General features: G+C 37.0%; 1 protein-coding gene across 1 annotated transcript; it reads right to left on the reverse strand.

The window, feature by feature from the left end:
- Nucleotides 1-13,850: 13,850 nt before the first annotated feature.
- On the reverse strand, nt 13,851-23,112 carry LOC109793353 (oligopeptide transporter 7). The gene is made up of 6 exons (XM_083075177.1): nt 22,986-23,112; nt 22,283-22,874; nt 17,248-17,817; nt 15,971-16,229; nt 15,161-15,343; nt 13,851-14,733 (listed from the first exon to the last, which is right to left on the reverse strand). The coding sequence occupies exons 1-6, from the start codon at nt 23,017-23,019 to the stop codon at nt 14,119-14,121; spliced, it is 2,253 nt and encodes a 750-aa protein (XP_082931303.1). The 5' UTR covers nt 23,020-23,112; the 3' UTR covers nt 13,851-14,118.
- Nucleotides 23,113-27,753: the final 4,641 nt, after the last annotated feature.

Here is a 27,753-nt window from a genome sequence, read left to right on the forward strand (position 1 = left end):
CGAAAGGGGCGCTGTGGGGTGCTAACACCTTCCCCACGCGTAACCGACTCCCTTACCCGACTCTGGTTGTCATGGCCGAAGTCGATTTTTGAATCGATTGCCTTAAACTTCTTTTTCCAATGTTTTGAGTAAAACATTGGTGGCGACTCCATGAACCCTTCCTTTTTATGAAAACCGCTAATCCATGGAGGGTCCCGCTTGGGATTAACATGGATTGGTGAGCCTTTTAATAAAATTGCTCGTTTGACAAGGTCTCAGTTTGAGAATAAGTCATTCTAGCAATCCATATTTTTAAACAAACAAAAGAGTCCAACCATCCTTCGCGAATGCCGAAAGCCCGTTTCGGGCCGGTGGCGACAGATGGCGACTTCACTGGGGAAGCCTCGAGAGTCAGTCCCATTTAGTGACAGATTATTTTTAACAAATAATAGTTAAAATTACTTTATTACCCCTTGTTTGTATGATAACATGCTTTATTTATATGGCTTTAATAACTGTTGTATGTTTAAATTTTCGCAAATGTTTGAAATAAAAACTGCACACAAACCTTTGCACACAACAGTTCCCTCTATACCCGGGGGCATGAGTGGTAAGCCATAGGGAGTGGATGTTAGTACGGCCGGTTGTCGAATGGGTCTATAGGTGCCCGTAGACCGTTGTCGGAAAGCATCACTCAAGGTGATAACCATGAACTCGAGTCCGACAGTGCGTTGGAGCTTTCCATCAACTTACGACGAGAGGAATTGGGTCCCTATAATGGGGGCACCTTGGGGGCCTCAGACCGGTGAGAACAGTTAGAACCACCTTGAATATGCACCTTTCTGCAGGAAACCCCTACCTCGTGATTCGCTCGTGACTGTTCGTGGATGAGTGAATTGTTTGTGTAAATGCTTATGTGCAATTGTTTGTGCATTAATAAATAACCTCGTGATAAGGTCTAAGAATAAATCCCCATGCATGAAAAAAACCATGACATGAGAGGAAAGACCATGTGCGAAAATATAATAAAAGTGAGGAGCATGTGCATCATTACCAATAAGACATCATGCATCCTCATAAACCATGCATTTTAGGTTCACCAATACCTCTTGACATGAGTAAAAGAGACCCATAATTATCGAGATTCTCCGTTGAGGAGAGATCATAAGTCAAGGAGGGTAGTAACACTCTGTTTTAAAAAGGCAGCGCCTTAAAAATGGAGGGTTATCAAGCTCATGTCAAGAGCGTATTCATTGGATAAATTAATTAGATTAAATATTCATTTTTAGAAAGTGGCTAGTCATCTCTCTGTCCTCACACGCGCGCAGAAAATCAAGAAGATGGAAGCGCTGGAGGACCAAAATAAGAAGCTTACAGCCGAGCTCTCACAGCTCAAAGAACAAATGGCGCAAATGATGGAACTCATGCGTCACCATAATGTACATGGGTCTCACCACAGTGACCATGAGTCCCATCATCATGAGGAGGAGGAACATGAGGAAGAACCTCCACGAGCTGTACCCCTTGGGGCGGGGATCATGATTAAAGAGCCCGAGGTTTCAAAGGAACAATTCCATGCTCTTGAGGATCGGCTAAGGGCTATGGAGGGGCATGATTTTGACATCAAAGATGCCGCCGACATGTGCTTGGTGAGGGACATCCAATTCCCTCCCAAATTTAAAGTGCCAGATTTCCCAAAAAACGTGGGATCGACTTGCCCTAAGAGTCATCTCACCATGTACTGTCGCAAAATGGCTGCATATGCCACAAATGAAAAGCTCTTGATCCATTGCTTCCAAGAGAGCTTAGCCGATACTGCGCTCAATTGGTATATGCAGCTAGATGGAAATCTAGTACACACATGGAGGCAGTTGGCCGACGCCTTTCTCAAGCGCTATAAATACAACATCGACCTAACACCCGATAGGTCAGATCTTCAAGCCTTGAGTAAGAAAAGTGATGAATCTTTCAAGGCGTACGCCCAACGATGGAGGGAGTTGGCGGCACAGATAGAGCCCCCGCTGTCGGATAAGGAGACGGTGTCCTTATTCATCAACTCGTTGACTGGTCCCTATTACGATAAAATGATAGGGAACACAACGACACTCTTCTCGGACATCATCACCATTGGGGAGAGAGTGGAACAAGGACTTAAAAGTGGGAAGCTGGCTAAGCCTTCCCAATCATATGAAGCTAAGAAGACCTTCGGGAAGAAGAAGGAAGGAGGAGTCAACGCCGTAACTATCTCTTCGTCTTCTTCCACTTCGAAGTCAGGAAGATCGCAATTCACCCCTGTGAAGAAGTTTGATAAACTTCCGACCACCTACAGCGATCTCCTGCCGAAGCTAGTAGAAGCCAAACTTCTAGCTTATGTTCCACCAAGAAAGATCGACCCACCTTACCCCGATTGGTACAAGCCACAGGACAAATGTTTATACCATTCGGGGGCACCAGGGCATTCAACGGAGAACTGTTTAGCTCTCAAACACAAGGTCCAAAGCCTTATTGATGCTGGATGGGTCACTTTCGATTCGACAGCGCCCGACGTGAGCAAGAACCCTCTGCCAAAGCAGGAGTAGAGAGAAGGGCAAGCCATGATAGGACCCCTCCACATTTTTCTTTTCTCTTTTAGGGACTCATGATCAGTACCCGAGATCATGAGAACCTTTTCATGTAAATAAGGGTTTTTGCACAGTTTTAATACATATCAATAAAGAGGCATTTTTCACACATCACTCTCTTTTTTGTTCTTTTCTCTCTTTCCTCATTAACATTAATAATTCTAAACCTAAACAGAACCAATAAAATAATTATGTCTGTAATTGTTCGCTCTGACCGGAATCCGAAGGTGAATGGGTTGAGTTGGACAGTGATGAGGAGACCATCTCTCCGGATCTGCAAAGACTGCTAGATCAAGAAGCTCGTCTACTCCGACCGTGTCAAGAGAAATTAGAGACTGTGAATTTGGGGCATGGCCGAGAGATATAAGAGGTCAACATTGGGACCCATATCAGTGATGAAATAAGGACACATGTTTCCGCTATGATTATAATAAAATCATTCTTCATTGCTTCTTTTCTTGCTTATAATAAAATTCTAAACCACATTATTTTTAACCCTGTTTGAATAAACATGAATGAGGTTAAAATCATCTTAATAATAATAAACCCGCATCATTTTTTTTATGTGGAAGTGTGTGTGACAACTTGGAGCACCTTCCCTTGGCCTCGACAAGTGCCATCATGGATAAAAATAAATCCTTCAAAATAAAAGAAGCTCGGCAGGAAACTCAAAAAGGGGACTGCGCAAAAATAAGAGCAAAAGACCCGCTAGGAATCCCACGAAAGGGTGACCTAGGCAAAAGTTAGGGTTACAAAAACAAACAAAAATAAAGGTCCGCTAAAACGCCACAAAAGGGTGTTTTAGGCAAAAATAAGGACAATCAAAAAACAAAAATAAATCCATGATGGTACCATGAACCGAATTCAAAAAGAAAGGTTCAAGGGAAGCTATCCAAGTTGTCGAATCACAACACGACTTTTTAACTTCATAAGTGTTTAATCAAACAAGCCTAAACACATAAGCCTACCTTGGCCATCCATTCTTACAAAAACCATTTTTGAAAAATAAATCCCCTCTAAAACACAAACTTCATAACAAAAAATATCTTTCCTTTCTTTTCTCTCTTGTCCCAAATAATTTTAGAATAATCTAGTGGAAGCATGGAGAAATAAATCATCACTGATAATGGATCTAATCTGAACAACAAAATGGTGGAAGAACTGTGCCAAGAATTCGAGATCCAACACCATAATTCTTCCCCATATCGGCCAAAGATGAATGGGGCAGTCGAGGCAACCAATAAGAACATCAAGAAAATAGTGCAAAAGATGGTTGTCTCATTTAAAGACTGGCACGAGATGTTACCCTTCGCTCTCCGTGGTTATAGGACTTCTGTACGCACATCTACAGGAGCTACTCCATTCTCCCTCGTCTATGGGATGGAGGCAGTTCTACCCGTCGAAGTCGAAATACCTTCCCTAAGGGTAATCATGGAAGCAAAACTTTCCGAAGCAGAATGGGTTCAAAGCCGGTATGACCAGTTGAACCTCATTGAAGAAAAACGGCTGAACGCCATATGCCATGGTCAAGCCTATCAGAGGAAGATCAAAAAGGCTTTTGACAAGAAAGTCCACCCTCGAGTCTACCATGAGGGAGAGTTGGTAATGAAGAAATTGCTACCAACTCAAAAGGACAAAATCGGAAAGTGTGCCCCAAATCACGGAGGACCATACGTGGTAAAACGAGCCTTCTCAGGAGAAGCATTGATCCTCACAGACATGGATGGAAAAGAACTTCGATACCCAGTCAACGCTGACGTGGTAAAGAAGTACTATGCTTGAAGACGTTGCTTGCATAGGCCCGCTAGGATGAAAACCCAAAAAGGGCGTCCTAGGCAAAAGTTAGGGCAAAATAAAAAGCCCGCCAGTACAAGGGTACTAGGCAAAACAAAGGCGAATTTATCCCCGCTAGGATATGTCCTAGGCAAAAATTAGGGGCAAAAGAATAAGATACAAAAACAAAGCAAGCAACGATCACTTGAATCGAAAACCGAAAGGCGGCTCAAGTGATTATCTTCTAGAAGCAAGCGTCTTACAACATCTACACTCCTGGCTCAGGCATCTCACCCGAAGCGACTAGGGGAACGTAAAGAGCAACAATTACAGATATAATTGTTAAGCCCAATGTATATAGCTTACCCTGGCCAGCCATTCTTCAGAAATTGCTTCTGTATATCTTTCTGTAAAAACACTTGTGAATATCAATAAAATATCTATTCATTTTCTCTTCTCTCTTGACCATGTGATTATGCCTCTAAAATTGGTATTTCATAAAAATTGTACGAAATTCCTTTAATAATCAGTCAATAAAGAAAATTGGAGGGGTTCCTATAAAATCCGTAATCTCCTGCATAAAAGGCTCACAAAAATCCTCCCTCGCGTCTATGACAGAAACTCCTCCAAAGAAGAAGAGGATAGGGAGAGCCATTCATTTTCTAAAAAAACATCAACAAAATTAACTTGCATTTTTGTGCATCACACACACATTAGTTGCACATTCAAAGACCTTATCATGAGGCAATTGCATAAAATAGAAAAAATAGAAAATTGCTTGTGTATGACAGCAGTCAACAAAGGCAAAAAAAAAACGACAAAAAGGCAAAAATACAGAAAAAGCCAAAAAATCGACAAAAAAGGCAAAATACAGAAAAAGCCAAAAATCAACAAAAAGGCAAAATACAGAAAACCCAACAAATTGTACAGAATAACTGAGCCTGGAGAGGCTTGCCGAAATAATACTCTCTCAGAAATAACTGAGCCTGGAGAGGCTTGCCGAAATAATACTCCTTCTTCATACAGAATAACTGAGCCTGGAGAGGCTTGCCGAAATAATACTCCTTCAGAATAACTGAGCCTGGAGAGGCTTGCCGAAATAATACTCCTTCAGAATAATTGAGCCTGGAGAGGCTCGCCGAAATAATACTCTCTGAGAATAATTGAGCCTGGAGAGGCTTGCAGAAACAATACTCCCTCTTAGAATAATTGAGCCTGGAGAGGCTCTCCGAAATAATACTCTCTCAGAATAACTGAGCCTGGAGAGGCTCGCAGAAATAATACTCCCCAGAGAAACCTCAGCTTAAGCTCATGGAACAAATCCCCAGCGAGAGCTATCAAAGCAAGATCGTCAAAATCCCCAATGGAAGCGCGATCATCCAAGCAAAATATTCAGTCAAAGGACTTGAAACTTCCTCAGTGGAAGATAGCTCTCTGACTCAAGCGCTGAGTGAGGCTAAGCCTGCAGAGGCTTCCTAAATAATACTCTGGGATACATAAGATCCCCAAATCCCTAGTCGCCTACTCAAGAGGCACCCCTACAAAAGGAGAAAAATAAAAAATATCAATAAATATTCCCCAAGCGGAATTCGGCATCCAGCCAAAACACCGAACATCAAGATGATTTGCCTAACAGAAAAGGCCAGTCAAGAATTGAATGACAGAATCCCACAGCGGATAACAGCCTACACAGAGGCAGCAAAAATCAGAAAATCCAAAAGAGATACCCGAATAAGGATAACCGGGATACTCCACCAACGTCAAAGGACGTCAGCCAAACATAAGGCATCGCTCAATTCAAGAAGAGCATCTGAGTCTGCACCCCAAGGAGTCAGAAATTCCCCATGGGTACCAACTATGCAAATGCAAGTTGGGGCACAAGAACCTATGAATGACTGCACATCCCCTAGACGGATCCCTGCGTTATCCAGCCCTCAGTGGCACAAAATCAGAAAAACCATCGAAGCAGCATAGTGGACTGTGGAGACAAAAAATCATCTCAGATCCCTGGAGAGGGTAAACTCGCATTGCCGAAGTGATCAGAAGACACGGACGCAGACCCTGGAGAGGGCAAACTCAGTTGCCTAGGTCGTCAGAGACAACCGAAGCAAAGTCTGGAGAGACGGTACTCAAAGTCTGGAGAGACGGTACTCAAAGTCTGGAGAGACGGTACTCAGAGTCTGGAGAGACGGTACTCAGAGTCTGGAGAGACGGTACTCAGAGTCTGGAGAGACGGTACTCAGAGTCTGGAGAGACGGTACTCAGAGTCTGGAGAGACGGTACTCAGAGTCTGGAGAGACGGTACTCAGAGTCTGGAGAGACGGTACTCAGAGTCTGGAGAGACGGTACTCAGAGTCTGGAGAGACGGTACTCAGAGTCTGGAGAGACGGTACTCAGAGTCTGGAGAGACGGTACTCAAAGTCTGGAGAGACGGTACTCAAAGTCTGGAGAGAAGGTACTCAACGGTACTCAGAGTCTGGAGAGACGGTACTCAGAGTCTGGAGAGACGATACTCAGAGTCTGGAGAGACGGTACTCAAGGTCTGGAGAGACGGTACTCAAAGTCTGGAGAGACGGTACTCAAGGTCTGGAGAGACAGTACTCAACCATCAGCGTCGTCAGAGGCACGTTGGTGTTCAACTTTCGGCTCGGGCGTCGAGTGAAGTTGACCCTGGAGAGGGTAAACTTAGCTACCGAGGTTGTCAGAAGCGCCGAGGTATACAACAACCTGGAGAGGCTACTCAACAATTTTCCACCGGAAGACGCTACAAGTCAGAAGGTTGGCACATCACCCGGACAATTGGGTCAACTCCTTTACTTGTCAGCCGGTACACCAAAAGGCCGTCCGACTAAGTAAAGGGGGGGCAGCTGTAGACCCCTAAAATTGTCCGGGTCGGAAATAAAGCTCGAAGACTCTCGAAGATCAAAGGAAAGTCAGCCAAAGGGACTCTTAGAAGACCGTGGGATGACAATCTGTAGGTTTAGAGGTCTTAGAGTAGCAAAAAATAAGAAAGTGGAGGGAATGAAGCCCAATACGGCCTCCCAAAAGTTCAGTACGGCCGTATTGAACATTTTAAACTACAATACGGCCGCACTGAACTCAATACGGCCGTATTCAAGTTTCTGAACTTCAATACGGCTGCACTGAACTCAATACGGCTGCACTGAACTTCAATACGGCTGCATTGAACTCAATACGGCCGTATTGAGGTTTTTTGAACTTCAATACGGCCGTACTGAATTCAATACGGCCGTATTGTAGTTCAAAACTTCAATACGGACCGTATTGACCCCCAGAGGCCGTATTGCGCCTCATCCCTATAAATATGACGTCAATTGGACGTCATTCTACACTTTTACACTGAGTTTTAACCCTCTTCTTGAGTATTCTGGGTTTTTTTGAGCAGTGCTCTGCCTAGAAATCACTCGGAGAGTTGATCCGACAAAGTTCTCAAGTTCTGAGCTTTTTGCTTGAGTCTCGAACTGAGTCGAAGGGAAATCCTCCGGATTTCCATAGTTAAAATTTTCTAGGAGGGAGCGAGCGGGCTTGTAGAGCGAGGGAACGCCAAAAAGCTTCCCAGTTTTACTTGAATATAAAAGCACGCTTCAAAGGTTTCTTCTTAAGACCTTCCTTTTACTGCTTTCTGTGTGTATATTTAACTGTCATCATGTAGATAGTTAAGTTATAATTGTTTAGAATAAATAGGGGTAATTTAGTAATTTCGCACTATTATTTTTAGAAATAATCTGTCATAGGGAACCCGAAAGGGGCGCTGTGGGGTGCTAACACCTTCCCCACGCGTAACCGACTCCCTTACCCGACTCTGGTTGTCATGGCCGAAGTCGATTTTTGAATCGATTGCCTTAAACTTCTTTTTCCAATGTTTTGAGTAAAACATTGGTGGCGACTCCATGAACCCTTCCTTTTTATGAAAACCGCTAATCCATGGAGGGTCCCGCTTGGGATTAATATGGATTGGTGAGCCTTTTAATAAAATTGCTCGTTTGACAAGGTCTCAGTTTGAGAATAAGTCATTCTAGCAATCCATATTTTTAAACAAATAAAAGAGTCCAACCATCCTTCGCGAATGCCGAAAGCCCGTTTCGGGCCGGTGGCGACACCTGGGAGGTCAATACGGCCCGTACTGGGTTTTTGAACTACAGTACGACCGTATTGAATTTGGTACGGCCGTACTGAAGTTCAAAAACTTCAGTACGGCCATATTGATTTCACTACGGCCCGTACTGAAGTTTTTTGAACTACAGTACGGCCGTATTGAATTTGGTACGACCGTACTGAAGTTCAAAAACTTTAGTACGGCCGTATTGAGTTCACTACGGCCGTATTGCAGTTCAAATGGCTCAGTACGGCCGTACTGAACCTCTGGGAGGGTGTATTGAGCTCCAATCCTCGCACACCCTTATTCTAAGCTACTCTAAGACTTCTAGACCTACAAAGAATCATCCTAGGGTCTTCCAGGAGTCCTTCCGGCTGACTTTCCTTCGGTCTTCGAGAGTCTTTGAGCTTTATTTCCGACCCGGACAATTTTAGGGGTCTACACTCCCCAATGTTATGATCCTCTGCTTCTCCTCATCTCCAAGGGTGAAAAAGGTATGGTAGACGTTGCTGTCCTAGAGGATTTTATTCAAGAGCATGGTATGAACCACAAACTCTTTACAGTCTTTTAGGCATCATTTCCAGTGCAGAAAGAGCACTTGAGGAAGATTAAAAGCAATTGTATTCATCATATGAAATAAACAGATTTTATGCATGTCCGAGATGCTGTCTTTGCCTCCTACCTTGTGGAGGATGGACTTGTTTAGTATTTGCTAGTATATTTTAGCCTTGTCGTCAAGCTTGTTGTAGGCTAATAGTCCCTCTTCACCTTCCTTGTGAAGAGTTTTGGAAACATTCATTTGACCACCAGCATCGAACATCCATTCCTTGGTGTAGGTGTTCCCCTCTTTTGCACACCCAATAGCTTGTGCGATTGTGGTAGGGGAGACTTTGACCTTCACACCTAGCACAGTTCCTTCGAAGAATCTTGGAAAAACCTCCAAGGACTCATAGAACATCTTAATCAATCTAGGGTACGCTACTTTCTTGACATTGAAGTACCCTAGAATCCCACATTCTTCCAAATCATTATAGATGGGTACTCCTCATTCCTCCATCTGAGGGATGTTGAAATGATGCTCCAGGTACATCACTGTCTTCACCTCCGTAGAGAATGTGTGAGTGTAGTCGGTTTCCTCTCGCATCTCAGTAGGGATATTGACAGAGGAAGTGTTCCCAGGTTGAGCGGCCATTGAAAAGATTCAAAGGTTTTGAGAGTTTTGGGGTTTTGGAGTTCAGAGATAGAAGGAGTGCGTAGAAGTTTAAGGGTTTGAGCGTAGAGAGCGAGATGAAGTGTGCTAGGGAAGTTAAAAAGATTTTTGAAACAGAAAGATATTTCTATTTTTATTTATTTTTATTATTTGTATGACGTGGCATCCTTTTGTCTTTCTTGTGTAGAGTGTCGCGCAGTCTGCATTAATTTTAGGGTAAAGGATATGTCTTTTCGATTTAAACCCCAAATGATGTTTTGTTATTTTTATTTAAACAAATTTAATTCTTTAAATGCGGAGAATGTTTGTCTCCAACTATCCTTAACAGATTCATTCGTCTATTAATGAGGATCATTAATTGGGAATATGATAGACTGAATTTTCAGACGCAAGGACCGAATATTTAGAAGCATGGGAAATCACCTAGACTATTCATCAGACTAAGATTCTCAAATGTAGTAATTTCTTACTGCATTCTGAGGAGTATTCAAGGGCTGAAGTTTTGTCAGACTTGTTTTTAAGTTGTATTTCAGATGAAACTGAAACAGTGATTATATCAATATTCTAATGTATTATCATAATCAACACTTACAACATTTAGAATATACTTTAATGAGGTAAAGAAGTTGATACCTACTCCATTAGTTTGATTCTCCTTTTCTTTGTTTGCTTTGGTAATCCTTCGTTCTTCCATGGATTGTTGTATTCCCCTGCATTGTTAGATGCTCAACCCAATGGGTCAAGCTCTAATACCAATTGAAGTTAGACATGAAATACATAGAAGGGGGTTTGAATATGTGTGTGTGTGTGTGTAAGAAGGAATTTTAAACCATTTTCACAAGAATAATGTTCTTCGTCCAATGCACTTTTAGATACTAGACAGTTATGCAGAAGTTTCTTAACACAAGGTCATTGCGTCTGAAAGATTTATCGTCTACTGAAGGAAAATGTTTCATATAACAATAATGATTAAAGTTCTTGCATTTTCCTTTTCAAGATAGTTTCATTTAAAGATAAGCAGTAGATAAAGCTCTTCAGTATACTAGATATGTTAATCAAAGTTTGCATTTGCGTCTGAAAGATGATTTCACTTAGAGGTTATTGGTGGACGATGTTTTTCACAAGGATTTAATAAGTAAGGAAGATATGCTTCTAAAAGAAATATGACAAGTAGTGTACATTATTTTATACTGGTTCGCTCAGACTGAGCTACGTTCAGTCTCCTTCAACTGAAGGGATCCACTAAATATGCAATTCAGTATAAAAGTATTGTCGACCACTTCTGGCTCATTGACTTCACTCATCAATGCTAGTATTTTCTTATCAGCCTCTTCAGGCTAGCATTGAGTATTATTGTCCACTCTTGGGCCTGAGTATTCTCGACCACTCCTAGCCCTCTAGCTTCACTCACCAGCGCTAGTATTTTCTTATCAGCCTCTTCAGGCTAGCATTGAGTATTATAGACCACCTAGGTCACAATCACTCCTGGTCACGAGTATTTTAGGCCACCCAGGTCAGGGCCACTCCTGGTCACGAGTATTCTCAACCACTCCTGGTTGGCTAGCTTCACTCACCAGCTCTAGTATTCTTAAACCACTTCTGGTTTCCCAAGTATTCTCGACCACTCCTGGCCTGCCAGCTTTACTCACCAGTGTTAGTATTTTCTTATCAGCAACTTTTGGCTAGTAGTGAGTATTCTCGACCACCTCCTGGCCCGTCGGCTTCACTCGTCGATGCTAGTATATTCTTATCAGCCACTTCTGGCTAGTAGTGAGTATTCTTTGACTAGCCTCTCCAGGCTTTACAAGTATTCTTTCCTTAGCCTCTTAAGGCTTTACAGATGATAGACGTATAATCAGGTTTGAGTGTTTTGATTACTCTCACAGAGAACATACATATATGATTTACACTCTTTAAGGTTTCACTACCTTAGTCCTATAGAGATTTTGAGTGTGTGGGTTACTCTTTACAAGGAGGGTACATAAGATTACAACACTCACTAAGGTCTCCTTCCTAAGATACACTTGGAGCAACTTAGACTACAGAGATGAATACAATGATACACTGTAGATTTGACTATGAAGAATCGATCTCTGATTTCTCTATTTTTCTTTTGGGCTTGATATTACTTTTGGTGCTTAATGCTAAAAGCCCAAGGCAATGCCTATAGTCATTCTTTCGTTGCTTCTTGCCAACCTTTTTCGGTTTGAGGTTATTACATACTTATAGGCCTATAAAATTTGTCTGTGTTGCATATGTCTGTTGCATACTTACTAGTTTGATCCTTTCATTTAATGTATTTTATCTTGCATTAAATGTTGCTTCCTGTCTATAGACAATGCCTGTATTATTCTGAATCTGCAGTTTCTGACTTTCACAAAGACCTAGGAATTAGCTGTAGAGACGTTATCTTTATTAGAAAAGTAGGTGTCCTTTTTCTGACACACTCGTGATTTGACGTTTTTGTGCTTACTCTTCTTCTTTCTTCCTCTTTTCACCATTTGATAGCCTCGTAAGTCCTTTTATGGGTCTAGACGATGTTTGATTCGTTCCTCAAATCTTGTTCCTTTGAAACCTTCCATGAAGTCTTCGTTTGTGTCTGATAGTTCATGTGTGACTCAGGTTTCGAACTTCGTCTGCCTGTATGATCTTGACCCATTGACTTTTTCTTTTTATCTAGTCAACTTATATGTGGACAGTCTTTCAGTCTATATTGTCCTTTGTCTAATTACTCTTGTTGACTCTTGTTTAGATATTTGTGATGTGCTTTACCCTGACTCATTTGTATTGTCTGATACTTGACCGTCTTCTTTTTATGTTAGGCTTGGCTTTGTCTGGTGTTAGAGAGTGGCATATACACATGCTATGTTCTTTACTTTCCTATACTAATGTTTTCTGAAGCACTAACACACATATTAGAAATAACAATATATATTATATTTGTCTCATTCAAAACCTTTGTGAGAATTTCTTCGTTTGATTCAACAAGAATTTCAAGATTTGATAATGTAATTTAGGTATCATATCTTGGTATATTATCTTGGTTATTAAAGATAAGATTTGGTCTAAATTTTTCGAGGTCAAACTAATTCCAACTTTCCTTTAAGTGTGATTAATAGATCACATATTAAGTAATAGAGGTTAGATTAACACCATTTACCCCTTGTTCCAAGTCAAATTTATTTTTCTCTGTGCATAGTCGAATCGATCTATGACCAATCCATTATCTTGACTAATTGTTTTTTCTTTAGTTTCTCTAACTTGACAAACCTATGTATAGATCCGAGTAGGCATACCAGGCCTATGTTAGATTATACCTGGGATGGTACAGAAAGAATAAAAATATACATGAGAAGAAAATTAAATGATTGTATTGTTTTATAAAGTATAATTGGATGAGAAATGGAGAGAACTTGATATTTTTAAATTATATTTTATATAGTTAAATATTTGTGTAAAAATTATTTAAATAATTATGTTTTTACCTTTTACCAACTTTTTTACATATATTTTTTCATTTTCATTTTTATTGTTTACTAGTTGTGACATTTAAAAAAAATTGTCATTATTTCATATATGTATATAGTATGTAGTAAATTAAATATAAATATATAAAATTATTATATTGTAATATGTTATTATAATATTTTTGCAAAATAAATTAATTAAATTTAAGTATATTATTATTATTATTTATTTTTGTTTTAATGATTATTTTTATTAATATTTTATTTATGCTTAAAAATAAGTAAATATAAATAATATAATCAAATATATATATATATATAGTCGATTACATGTTATTTTTATTAAAATATTTATTTATTTAAATAATAATTAAATAACGATTTTATTTAAAATTATTTAGGTATTCATCTAAAATAAATATATAAATTTAAAATTAAAAATAAATAAATTATCTTTGAATTCAAAGTTATATATTGAATTACAAGAAATCACACCACCCATGATAGATTATAAGTTCCATTAGCTTGCAATCATAATCCAATATAGTGCGGCATAATCTTATTTGTCTATTTGCATTTATTATGTCATTAAACCATTATTCTGTTTAAAAAGGAAAAAAACCATTACTTTTTTTTTTATATTATTATTATTACTATTACTTTAATTCTTCGTTAATGTTCCGTAAAGAATAAGCCATCCCTTTGAGGTCTTGATTTACATCATCCAAATAAATCAAATATTTTACAAAATGTATAATATACAGAAGAAAGAATTATGCAAGCATTTATCTGCATCTCTGCTATTGCTACAAGTCCAAAACAATCTTGGATCCTCATGGCAATAACAATTGTGGCTAGTGGCTACATAAACCTTATTTGCCGGCAATTTTGCATTTCCCAATACAACCTCATCAACAATTTAAAACCATGGCTACACCACCACCATCAAACTTAGTAAAGAGGACACCCTTTAGATATGACACCTGGAGCAGTTGGACATGAAGCTAAAGGGCACCCATCTGGGTCACTGCCCCACCAGTTAAGGCTAATGTGCTCCATCCCCAAACACAAGTAGAGCAAAACCCCCATGAAGGCTAACCCTGCATCAAGTGCACCAGACAACACATAGTTGTGTCGGCTCCACCATCCACGATAGTAACGATATACAACAAACCCTGATACAAAGCCAACAAGGACCCAACTGGTGTAGTTCACTGCTGTGGCTGGAGGCATGTCAGCTAATGCTCCCAAGAGCACAGGCACAGTGATGAGCCTAATCCACTGTTTATGAGGGAAGGCCTTGTGCGCTAGCCAAACTAAGAAAGGTGCAATGGCTCCAGCCAAGAAAAACCAGTTTATGGCTGAGTAGTGTCCAAGATCTCCAAAAATTCTACGTGGCCCTATCAAACCCCATATTACAGATGCGTCGTAGAACACGTGATCACCAGGGCAAGTCCATGGACTACCTGCTGGAAGCAACTCTCTCTCACAGATATTTGGAACAGTGCTCATGAGCCACCATGCTGTTAGTAAATGCACCACTGCAGATATTATGGTGCCAACTACCTGTAGAGGAAAAAGGGCATGTAAGGCAATGATAATTGATAATTACTTACGAGACTATTTACTATTAAATTTTGCAACTCCATGTTCGATTCCTGTGTGCAAAAACAGTTTGAACCTAGCAGCAATCACAGTAATAGGTTGGGGAAAATCTTGGCAGCACAGAAAAATGAACTTCATTTCGTAAACTGATTTTGCAAAAGCAACTCTTCCTTTCTTTCCATTGAAATTGAGTTTCAAGGCAAAATTGTGCAAAACTCAGTTTATAATATGATTCAACTAAAATTCAAACAAGAAGACTTTTCAGTTTTAATTTTTGAATGTGGGAGACTCCCAGCTCAAAACCAAACATGCCCTTAGAGAAAGAAAAAAGAAAGGTATCACTTCTCTGTTTTCTCTCAGCTTTTGATAAGGAAGACTAGGTGCAAACCTGTGCTAAGAACATTTCTTTAGGAGGAATCTTCATGTAATGGCCAAGCTTAAAATCTTGTAAAAAGAAAATCGCCTGCTTCATGCTCACATTCCCGTAGACTTTAAACAACATGTTAGCAACAGGATATCCTGGGTAAATGTATCCAATTATGTACTCTGTTATAATATTCAAAGCTGGTGCCTTCAAAACAAGAAAAAATAGTTAGTGTTAAGCCATGTGAATGATAATGAAGGGAAAATGAATCAAACTATTTTAGGTCAAATGCAGTATTTGGAATATAACTGCTAAAATATTGGTAACACCAATATTTTAGTTACACTAAATTTGTTCAAATCTATGGTGCAATCATTAGTTACACCAATATAACTGCTAAAGTGGCATCATTACGTTGAATTTGAAGCTACAAAAAGTTTTCAGTACTTAACTTGTATTTGGTAGAGAGGAAAGAAATAGGTGAAAAATAGAGTAAAAAAAATAAAAAATGAAAAAGAAATAGATAAGAAATAAAATAAAAATTTAATTGTTTGATTGAAGAGAAATAAGGTATATATAAGAGAGAGGAGAGAGAAATAAATAAATAAAAAGGTGAGACTCATCACATTTTAAGTTGTTTCCTCTCTATTTCTCTTCGGTCAAACAACCTCTTTTATTTTCACTCTCACCACTCTATTTCTTTTCTTCTCTACCAAATAAGGAGAAATTACACCCACATGCGACGTTAGGACAATATTGTACCACAATTTTCATTAACAACTTCTACTATTACCAATAATTTTATGACGTGTATTTTATAATCTAAGACTATACCTGATTTGTTGTGGCTCTAATTATTCCAACTGGAAGAGTAAATGATATGGCAACAACACAAGCTAACACCACACCCCACCATGGTAGTTGGAGTTGATTGTTGAAATATTCACATACAAATATAGTTGCCGTGATGTTGAACAAAAGAATGCAAAGAAACCACCATTCGGGAACTTGACTATAATTTTTCCTCATGATCTTCGTGTGTATATCTATCTTGTTCTCTTGGAAAGCAGACTTACTTAACCGCAATATATCTCTGCATCATGACAACACTTATTTCAACAAATGACACATTCACACGTCTCAACGAAAATAAAAGTTACACTCTTCTTAACATACTCACTCTCGTCAGTTATAATTTATTGAAAATTACAAAATTTAGAGAATCATTAAATAGGGTATAGGACTTATTAGATTTTATATTTTTAATAAATTTCAATCAATTAAAGAGAGTGTATGTAAAGAGTGTCACAAAGTGTTACTAGCATTTTTAAAAGTTTAATTACACTTTTTGTTATCAAACTATTACAAATTTACAAATTTTATCACTTAATTATTGAAGTTGCACGTTTTATGATTCAACTTTTAAATTTTTGCACATTTTATCATCCAATTTATAAATTTTTCACATTTTGTCATTTTAGGGTACTAGTTTGGGCCTAAAGCCCAATAGTTGGACTGAACACAAAATTAGTTACAAATACTGACATGACTAGTTAGTTAGAAGAGGCAACCTAGTTATAGGGAGTGGGGGGAGGGGGGATTGCAAGGACTAAGGATAGGAATCTTTTCTGTTCGAACCTCAAGAGGTTGGCAGGGAGAGAGTCGTCTCTTCTCTAAAAAGCATTAGCTCTAGGATTACATTGGTTATCTTCTATAATATTTTCTTTATTTTAAATCAATAATATCATTTGTTTCTATTAAATCTAGTTCCTAATGGTCACCCTATTAATTGACATTTTGTTGTTGTTAGTTGACTTATGATATGATATATTAATTGTTAACATGTCAAATTGATTATTGATATGTTACATTATATTACATCATCATTCATATGTCATATCAACAATTCACGCCACTATCAACCATTAATTAAACACATCAATATATAGTCAATATGTCACATTAATAATTAATTAATATGTGATTAAATGTGTAATTTTAAAATTAATTTGGATGACAAAATTTATAAAATTGTAAAATATAGTGACAAAAAATGTAATTAAGTCAAAAAAATCCAAAATTGGAACCATTACCACGCGATTAAGGCTTACCTCCCATGGAAGAGCAAGACATGAACAAGGGTTGCAGAAAGGCAAGCAAAACCAATGCCATATGACATGGCAAAGATGGTGCTAAGATAAAGAGGGCCCTCACGTTCGAAAGCCTCCATGTCAAGGTGAAACTTGGAGTCGATTATAGCTGAGATGTTGTACTTTTGACCATTGGACATAAATAGATCATCTGTAAATATGGGAAATCTTCTTGCATAGTAAAGATTGGTCCAATAAGCAATGGGAGTGATGACATACATGAAAATGGCAAAACCGGCAGCAACATTAGCCGTGGCAAACCAAGGACTGGCCAAGGGGCTACCAAGATAAGAACATATACTAGACCAGTCAAAGCCAATAGCGCCAAGTCCAAGACCATGCAAGCCAGAACCTATCTGTTGTGCTATAACGGAAGTGGGAAACACCCAGCAAATCCACGAAATTGACGTTAACATCGGGAACAAGTAACCGGGAAAGACGTAATAAGCAAAACTGCAAAGAAATGCTATAAGGAAAAACTGATTCCGAGTTAACCCGTCCTTTGGTCTCTCCTCTTTCTCATGCAGTGCCCTGAACATTCATTATGAAGCACGAATTGTAAAATCATAAAGTAATAAAGCAATGAGGGATTATATGTCATATGAAGAACTGTTATTGTTCATAAATTTGATAGGTTTGAATTAACCGAGGTTACATTAATCAACGGGTACAATCGTATCAACGATTGTGTAAGGCTTAAAAGCTCAAGTAACTAAGAAATTATAGGGATATCTGAAATGCAAGGAGACTCCAAGCCTATTTTTTTGGATATCAAGTTTTGTGTAAATTTTTTTCAAATGTCTCTTCAATAAGTTTCTATTGATAATATATTGAACACCGGTATGAATTCCTTAAGGTATTATATGTCAAAATCTGGCTGATTGACCAATTTGGAGCACTTTTCCAAATTATTTACGTAAATAAGGCTGTTTTGAAACTATATACACCCTTGGAGTATTTTAGTATGGTGTCGCTATAGGGCATAACGACATCATTAACACGTGAAGATTTTTAACTCCAAAGAAACCATGAAAGCCATATTAATAATGTCGCTACAGCCTATGACGACACAAAACGGCTTGAATGAAGTCGCTATAGCCTACAACGCCACATTTTTAATATAAAATAAAAATACCAAAAAAAAAAAGTAAATACCTAAAAAAAATGAAAAAGGATGTTGCTATAGCCTATAGCGACATTGTGTCGCTATAGACCATAGCGCCACTTATTTTAATATTTGAATACATAAAAAAAATTGAAAGAAATAATTTAAATTATAAAATAAAATATATAAATAAAGAAATTATAGAAAAGATAAATATATAAAACAAAATTATAAATTTAAATGTATATTAAATCCATAATATAAAATAAAATTACAAATTAAGAAATTAAGTAAAAAAATTAAAAAAAAACGAAAAAAATAAAGGCGCTATGGCCTATAAGTCATAACACCACTTATTTAAATATTTAAATACATAAAAAGAAAAAAAATAAACTGAACAATAAATATATAAAATAAAATATATAAATAAAGAAATTACAGAAAAAAATAAATATATAAATATAAATTTATATTAAATTCATAATATAAATTAAAATTTGAAAAAAAGAAATTAAGTTAATAATTAAAAAAAAAATAGAAGTCGTTATTATAGCGAACTATAACGACTCTGGAATGTCAAGAGATAGGCTCTTTTCAAAGTATAGATTCTAGCTAGATCCATGATTTTAGTGCTTTGTCTCTTAATCAATCAACCAGCGAAAGTTTGGTCATGGACAATGATTTTGGAGGCTTTCTGAATGCATAAGCAGATAATTTATTTTACTTCTTTTTGTGTGTTTTTTTTTAATTTCTTTATTTCAATTAATTAAAATAAATTTGAAAAACAAAAAAAAATATTAAATATAAAACGTAGAAACATAAAACTATAAAATAAAATATTAAATATATATATAAAATATAATTAAAATATATTTTGTTATTTAAAAAATATATTAATTAAAGGCATTAAGGCCTATAGTGACATTGTGTCGCTATGGCCTATAGTGCCATTTTTTTTTCTTTCTTTTTTTTAAATTCTTCTTGTTTTAGTCAGTTTTTTTAAAATTTAATATATAAAAAAATAGAAAATACTTTTAAAAAAATTTATTATACTTTTAAAATGGGGATGGAGTCCATAGCGACTTTACGAAAATCGCTACAGCCTGTAGCGACTTTTACCGACTTAAATTAAGCCGTTCACAATTACAAAAAAAAAATTACACGTGACACGTATGTCGCTATGGGCCATAGCGACACTGTAGTAAATTGTCCCAAAGGTGTAAATAGTTTCAAAACAATCACATTTACGTAAATAGTTTTAAAAACTACCCCAAATTGGTCAATCAACCGTCAAAATCTAATCCAATCAAGTTTAATTCAAAGGCATGCTTTTAATAGTTTTTCACTTAAATAATACTATTTTTAAAAAAAATTACCCAAATAGCAATTGTGCAAATTTATTTTCCCAATTAGCACCATTTACTATTCACGTTCAGAACGGACCGTTCTGATTTCAGAATGGGTAGTTCCAGATTAAAAAATAACACATGACGAACGGATCAGAACGGGTCGTTCCAGAATCAAAATTAGCACATAAAAAGTGGAACCAGAATGGGTCGTTCTGGCCTATAAATAAATAAAAAATTTGTTCGATTTTCACTTATCAAATACCAAAACTCAGAAACTAACATCAAATAATTAAATTTATTGAATATTAACATTATAAATATAACTAAATAAATTTATTAAAATTCAATACAATAATAAAGATCAATGGTGACAAAAATTGTTATGTTGTTCTCTAATGTCCATCTTTGTTTTAATCCTGTTGGACTTTGGCCGACCCTTGAAAGTTCTTGAGTTCTGGATTTGGCCACAATGTTGGACTAGTATAAGTAAGCCAATAATCTTCATGTCAGAGCTCTCCAAACTGTTCTTCGTATACCTTTACAACTTATTGTAAGGTATATATGGGAGATATGTAGGTTTGATAGTCGTGATGTGCATGTAAGCATGAAGCGAGTACATGCGAGCAAGGGATATGAACTTCTATTGGACTTTGGCCGACCCTTGAAAGTTCTTGAGTTCTGGATTTAGCCACAAAGTTGGACTAGTGTAAGTAAGCCAATAATCTTCATGTCAGAGCTCTCTAAACTGTCCTTCGTATACCTTTACAACTTATTGTAAGGTATATATGGGAGATATGTAGGTTTGATAGTCGTGATGTGCATGTAAGCATGAAGCGAGTACATGCGAGCAAGGGATATGAACTTCTGGAACTTGTCGCAATCACACCACATTACATTTAACCTTACTATAAATCTCCCAACAGGTCAAGCGAGCAAGGGATATAAACTTTCTAGAACTTGCCGCAATCATACCACATTTCATTTAGCCTTATTGTAAATCTTCCAGCAGGTCAAACTTCTCTCGGATGTTGCGTTTCTTCCAACTTTGTGGCCAAATCCAGAACTCAAGATAACTTTCAAGGGACGGCCAAAGTCCAACAAGATTAGAACAGAGATGAATATTAGAAAACAACATAATTGTGTAAAAAATTGTTCCTATTGTCACACCCTTGGTCACACTAGAAAGACATAACCAAATATTGGTCATGAATTCAGTTTCCGCCACCATTGATCTTTATAGTTGTAATGAATTTTAATAAATTTATTTAGTTATATTTATAATGTTAATATTCAATAAATTTAATCACTTGATGGTAGTCTCTGAATTTTGGTATTTGATAAGTGAAAATCGAGAGAAAAAAAATGGTCTAAATCTATAGGTCAGAACGGCTCGTTCCGAATTCAGAACGATCCGTTCTAGTTTCACTTTTTATGTTCTAATTTAGAATTTGGAACGACCCGTTCTAATCCATTAACCATGTGTTATTTTTTAATCTGGAATGGCCCGTTCTGAAATCAGAACGGTAGTAGTTGGGGAAATAAATTTGCACAGTTACTATTTAGATAAAAAAAAAATTAAAATTGTATTATTTGAGTAAAAAATTCTGCTTTTAGTTATTAATCATTTTATTAGGCAAGATAAGTTTGATAGATATGTTTATACAAATATGCGAACAAACTAATGAAGTTATTTTAATACATTATATTAACTCTTTCTGGCACATGTAATATGAATTTCTTTAAATAAATTTTTCTGTAAGTATTTTTAAGAGAATAAAATAATAATTTTTTTATAAATTAAAATAAACTTATGTATAAATTAATTTTAAAAGTTATCTCATATATATTAAAATTTTATTTCTAACTCATTCATAATCTAGTTTTAATTTATAAAAAAATGATTTATTTTTCCTATTTTTCTTTTTAAAAATATTTGTTTATCTTATACGCGTCAAAACTAGCTTTTAATTTTACCCAAATTTTACGTATACAAAAGAGACCACCTCTCTACATGTGAATTATATTGTATGAGTTAAATATGTTTATTTTCTTTGCAATTTAACTTCTTTTTATTTTTCGTTCCTATGAAATTTCTTTGAAATTATCATTATAAGTTTCAAATGTTTCATTTTTAATATTTGTCTTCAAATTTCGTTCAAAAAATATTAATGAGTTGATGTCACTATGAAATTTTTAAATCAAATATATATTTATAACAGCCTAAAATCATGTTAATTAGTTGATATTTCAACGCAGTTGCAGGAGACTTGTCGTGCGCACATTCCACACTTTTTCTCTTTCTTCCAATCCATTTTCTTTATTTTATAAAAAAAATTGTATAAAAGTAAAAGTATTTTACAAAATCATGATTGAATAATAAGGGAATAATAAAGAGAGAGATAAATGGAATAATAAATATGATAATGATGAGATATTTTTGAAGCAAACGTGAAGGAAGCACTAAGCAGTGAGCGTATGGTACGTGCCATAATGATGCAAGAGTGGAAGCAAAGAGAGCAACAAATGATCGAAAGCCACGTACCTAAAGAGCGAGACCTGGACAAGGTTTTGGGGCCACCACATTGAAGCGGGCTCCACAAGGTACCGTCTGAAAACCCCGGCCCAACCGAAGCCCAAAACCTGCGTCGTTATAACGACCAGTAACGCCGCCAAGACCGTTAACTCCTTCCGGTAGAACACTTTAACGGCGCTAACGAAGTGGATGGCGTAGACGCTAGCGGCTCCTGAACTGGCGAAGATGGTAATAAGCACGTGCTCCTTCACGTTGAACTTCCCCGGATTCAGCGTGAACTCCCACCGCGTCCCCTTCAAGAACGCGCGCTCCGTCACTGTCGCCGCCATCAGGTGCCCCGCCGGCACCACCGCGATCTGCGCCGATATCGCAGTCACTGACAGCGGCTCCCGCCGGTACCCGAAGAACTGGTTCAGGAACGAGAGGAGCGCGCACGCTAGGGTTCCCAAAATCCATGTCCGGAACGTGAACGAAGGCAGTGAGGGATCGTCGGTCACCGGCACCGTCAGCGCCACCTGCTCCACCGGAGAAGTCTCGCCGTCCGGTAAATTCTCCGGCGCCGAGGTGGTGGCGTTTTTGTTGTGTTTGTGACGCCTTTTAACTGAAATTGCGAATTCCAAAGGAAAGCGTTAATTAATTCATGTTTGGATGAAAAGAAGAGAACAGAAAAATTGCGTTTGGAGAATGAGAGAAATTGAAGGCGCGAACGAACTTAGTGGTGCATTGATTTCAGGATCATTTGCCATGTTCTCATGAGCTTGGGAGCTGAAATTTGAAAATGGAAATTAAAGCGCTTTTATTTTTGGGTTTTTCTTTGTTCATATATATATATATATATATATATATAATTCTTTGCATGTGTCAACGTGATTAAAGTCGACAAATGAATGAGATATGAGTTGAAATAATTAAATAGAAATGATGCATAGTATGACTCACATTACCTTTTTTTTTTTTTTTTTTTTTTTTTATAATTTCTATCTTCTCTTAATTTTTTAATCATTAAAATATTATAAATATTCATGAGATTAATGATTAGGCTTAAAATTCATGTGTCAATCTTTACCAAAAAAAAAGATCATGTGTCAATCATATAATTGGTTTAACTAAATCTAAACAAAGTCTCATATTTAAATGAAAAAAACGTGGTGAAAAAATAGATCTCAATAATTAAATGTGACTAACATAAAAAAAAAAAAAAACACGTATGAATAATTTACACCAATTATATAGTAACCAATTGAATAATGTGAGTATTTTTTTTTATTTAATGACACCTATACAACATTTACATTTATATAACAAAAAATTATATTAACAGTAATATTAATTATACAATAAATAATGCGTTTGATAATTAGGATTTGAATCTTGTTAATAATCATGGACATATTCATTTCATAAATCATAACTACTTTGTTTGAATTTTATATGCTACCGTAGACTCTGTGGTAGGTAATGCAAATGTATTCAACAAAAAAAAAATAATAAGTAATTTTATTATTTGTGAAATGCATAAATGGCATATAATTAATATAGTCCAATCTAATTTGATGGCGAGCGAGGATTTTTCTGTTGTCCCAAAAAAATTCGTATTTGGACTTGTTTCTAGACAAGATACATTGGATCAGAATCTTTTCAGAAAATAATTATTTTGATCCATAGAATTTAGATGTCGTTATTATATTTCTCTTCAAGAAAAAGAAATTTCTAAAAATGTAAATTATCAATCATATTATTCTAAAACAACAAAATTATGTGACTAAAAAGCATAACATTGATATATATTTAATAATTAAAATATTTAGGAATTTTTTTATATTTCAAGAATGAATTTTATATATATTTTTAATTTCAAAGAACTAATAGCAAGAATATTCACTACTTTTAGTGTAAAAAAAAAAAAACTCACTTATGTTAAGTACAAAAATTATTGTTTAGTTTTTTTTTTTTCACGGAACGACAAAATACAATAATAAAAATCATATTATTCTTCAAAAGTGAAAAGATAGTTATTTTCTATAAATCTATTTAATGTAATTAAAGTCTTTCGGTTCCTCAACACGTGTTCATGTTGTGTTACGCAAATAAGAGATTAAAATCACCTTCTTCAAACCTTGTACGCTTTTCCTATCTTCCAATCATATTACGTCATGTTAGATTCATAATTGCATCGCGCAACTGTTAGCATCTCTTTCCTCTAAAAGCACTCCACAACCTCCACAACAACAAATCAATGTTTTGTTATAATTTTTTGACTGCACAAATTAAATTTATGTCAAGATTTTATTTTACTTCTTAAATATTCTATTATTAATTTATTATTTATTATTTTGGTGACCATTTATAACAATACCAAAAATATCAATGTACTTGTCTAAGGGCACACTTGTAATCTTCCGGTAGCAGGAGGGCCGAACGAGAGCTCTGGGTAGATGTTTCAGAGGGGGAGGTACCTGCAAAAGGCACTCCGACGCTCAAGTCAGGACAAGCACGATTCTCGAGAGTAATAAATGAACAGTAACATATCTCGTTTTACGTGATCTATTTATACCACTTGTGATGGACCCTGAGTGTAGTGGGCCTCTTCTGACACTTACCAAATTAGGTAATACAGTGCTAATCGGTTGATTATGCCTTAATCGCGCGTTTGTCCTTATTAATCGTGATCCTCGTCTTAATTGTTGCCTGGCTTTATCGGCCTCTGGCCGAGCCGATAGATAAGGGGTAAGGGTTGTCCTTCGTTCTCGGCCCTTGACCGGGTCGATAGATAGGGGTTGGGTCGCCCTTCATTCTCGGCCCTTGACCGGGTCGATAGATAGGGGTTGGGTCGCCCTTCATTCTCGGCCCTTGGCCGAGTTGATAAATAGGGTTGTGTAGAACCTTATTATGCTGCCTTGGTTTATCTTACCGGTCTCCGGCCGAGCCGAGGTTGTGTGATTGGGTTCTCTCTTGGTTTCGGTCATTTGTCGGGCCGATAGTTGAGCCATTAATGGTCTTATATGCTTGTTAATACGACCATAGTTGTGTCCGAGGTCTGCGTTGATGTCTGATAGGACAACACGTGTCGGTCCACGTGGTCGATAGGACCCTTCCGGTACACAAGGCCCCCAGCCTTTAGGAGTGAAACGACGCGAAGGGTAAACGTGGTGCTTCAGTTGTGGCGACTGGGTTGGAATGTGAAGAGTTGTGACCGTTGGGTTTGCAACTGTTGGGCATTAACTATGGGAACGCGAAGGGTTGCAACCGTTGGGTTTGTAACCACTGGGTATTAATGATGGGAAAGTGAAGAGTTGCCTTTCGTCGACCGTTGGATCAAATTGATCCAACGGTGCTCGAGGGGGTGTGTCGTTTGAGATTGTCGCGAGGAAGTCCTATAAATAGGCTTGTGGTGGGGACCTATAGATACGTATCTCACTTATTTGCTCCGAGCCGAAATCATGATGGAACTACTTGGAGAAGATTGATGTTTCTTCAAGTTGAACCATGCTAAGTCCCTTCTTCTCTTGAGGTTCTTCACGCCAATGGAAGATTTGAATGAGTTCAAGCTCCAAAAGCTTGAAGATGCTTCCCAAAGTGGTTCGGTTTCTCTTGAAGGAGAGAAACTTGAGGAACCAAGCACAAAGGAGAAGTTCCTTTGTAAAGCTTCTAGGAGAAGGAAATTCTCCACGAAATTGGAATCTTGAAATGAGAGAGAATTTCTGAATTCTAAGTCTCATAAATGTCAAAAGTGATTACAAGAGTAGAAATTACAAATATATAGAGGTAGGTAGCTTAAGGAGCAAGCTAACCTTAACCATGGTTCAATAGGAACCATGGTAAGGTTAGTTGACCTTCTAGGTGAGTTTAGAAACTTGTGGAGAAAGCTTCTCACTTAGCTTGCTTGGGAAGCAAGCTAAGGAGAAGCTTGTAGCACAAGCTTCTCATCTCCTTAAAGGTTAAAGAAACAATTCGGTCAAAGAAATGAGACTAGGCAAGGTGGGCGGATTCGGTCTCTTTTGGTTCCTTGAATTAATTTAAAAAATGTTTGATTTGGTTTAGTTAGGTTCATCCAATGATGATGAAACCTAGCTAAATCAAATCTATGAAAAATTAGGGGAAAAATGAGTCCAATATGTAAAATTTTGCCTAGGCCCAATTCTGGGCCAATTACTAGTCACACCCTCAAGCATTGCTAAATGCGACCCCTCTTTTCCTACTGAAAAAATAGAAAATGAGTGTATCAACAAAAGAGGTTAAATGGAGTCAAACTCTCCAAGTAACCCACCCTAGAATCAATATACAATGACTAATAAAAGAAACTAAAGTGCCTCACAAATACAAAGGCAAAAATAAGCCTATACAAGAGAACTATGTACAAGATATTTACAACTAGAACTATGCCTTCTCTTCATGATAGAGTGGTCCAAATTGAAGAGTACCTTGGGCTTGGAAAGCCCACTGGTCTTCAAGGTGGCCATAACTCTAGAGATTGGGCCCTTGGCCCATGGTCCATCATCCCATTCCTCTTGGTTCCTTCAATGTATCACCTCTTGGATTCTTTGGCCTTGGCCATAGTCTATCATCCCCTCCCTTTTGAAAAGGATTTGACCTCAATTCTCGAAGGTCTTCTTGATGATCAGCCACACCTACAAATATATAATACAATTCATTAGAGGTGATATTCTCAACAAATAAATGTGAAAGGTATATCCTAGAAGGAATCCTTTCATGGAACCTAAAGAAGTCAATGATACTAGACCTTCTAATATAATGAATAGGATCCTCTCCTGAACATAGACTAGATATATTACTAAATCCTAAAAATGTGCTAAAACTAAAACTATAGCAAACTAAACACTCAATCCTAAAAACTAGAACATTTTTCCTAAAGTACCCTATGTGGTAACCTAGGCATTTCCTAGAAAATAAGGAAAATACTACTAAGAAATTTCCTAAACAATTTTGGATTATATTATTTGTTGGATAGTTATGAAAAGAATTTGTTACAAGGAACCTTGAAGATTCATATATTATATCCAACAAATAATATATTCCATAAATTGGGTGCATTATTGAAACAACTAAGGTAGGAAAAGTCCTACACAAAGGAAGGCTATCTACCTCGGGCACCACCAAGGAAGTAGCATGAGAAGTGGAACTAAGTGAAGTCCACTTCTCCTTCACCAAATCTTGAAGTTGAGACTCTTTTTCTTTAAAAATAATGGATTTATGAATCTCCTCCTCAAGACTAGTAGCAGAATGAGGGCAAGAGTTAAGATCTTTATGAATAAAGAGAATTTTTTTCATAGAATTTTTAGTACTAAAACAATTCTCTTTAGTCACAAATCCTTTAGAGGATATTTCTTCCTCTTTACTCTTCCCTACACAAAGTTCTTTCTTTTTTTCTATTTCTTCTTTTCTTTTAATTTTCATTTGTCTTCTTCTTTTGTGTTTTCTCATGTCTTCTTTCAATTTTTCTTCTTCTTGTTTAAGAATTC

Source organism: Cajanus cajan, chromosome 5 (genome assembly GCF_000230855.2).
Source record: "Cajanus cajan strain Asha chromosome 5, NIPB_CcT2T_4, whole genome shotgun sequence".
Taxonomy (NCBI): domain Eukaryota; kingdom Viridiplantae; phylum Streptophyta; class Magnoliopsida; order Fabales; family Fabaceae; genus Cajanus; species Cajanus cajan.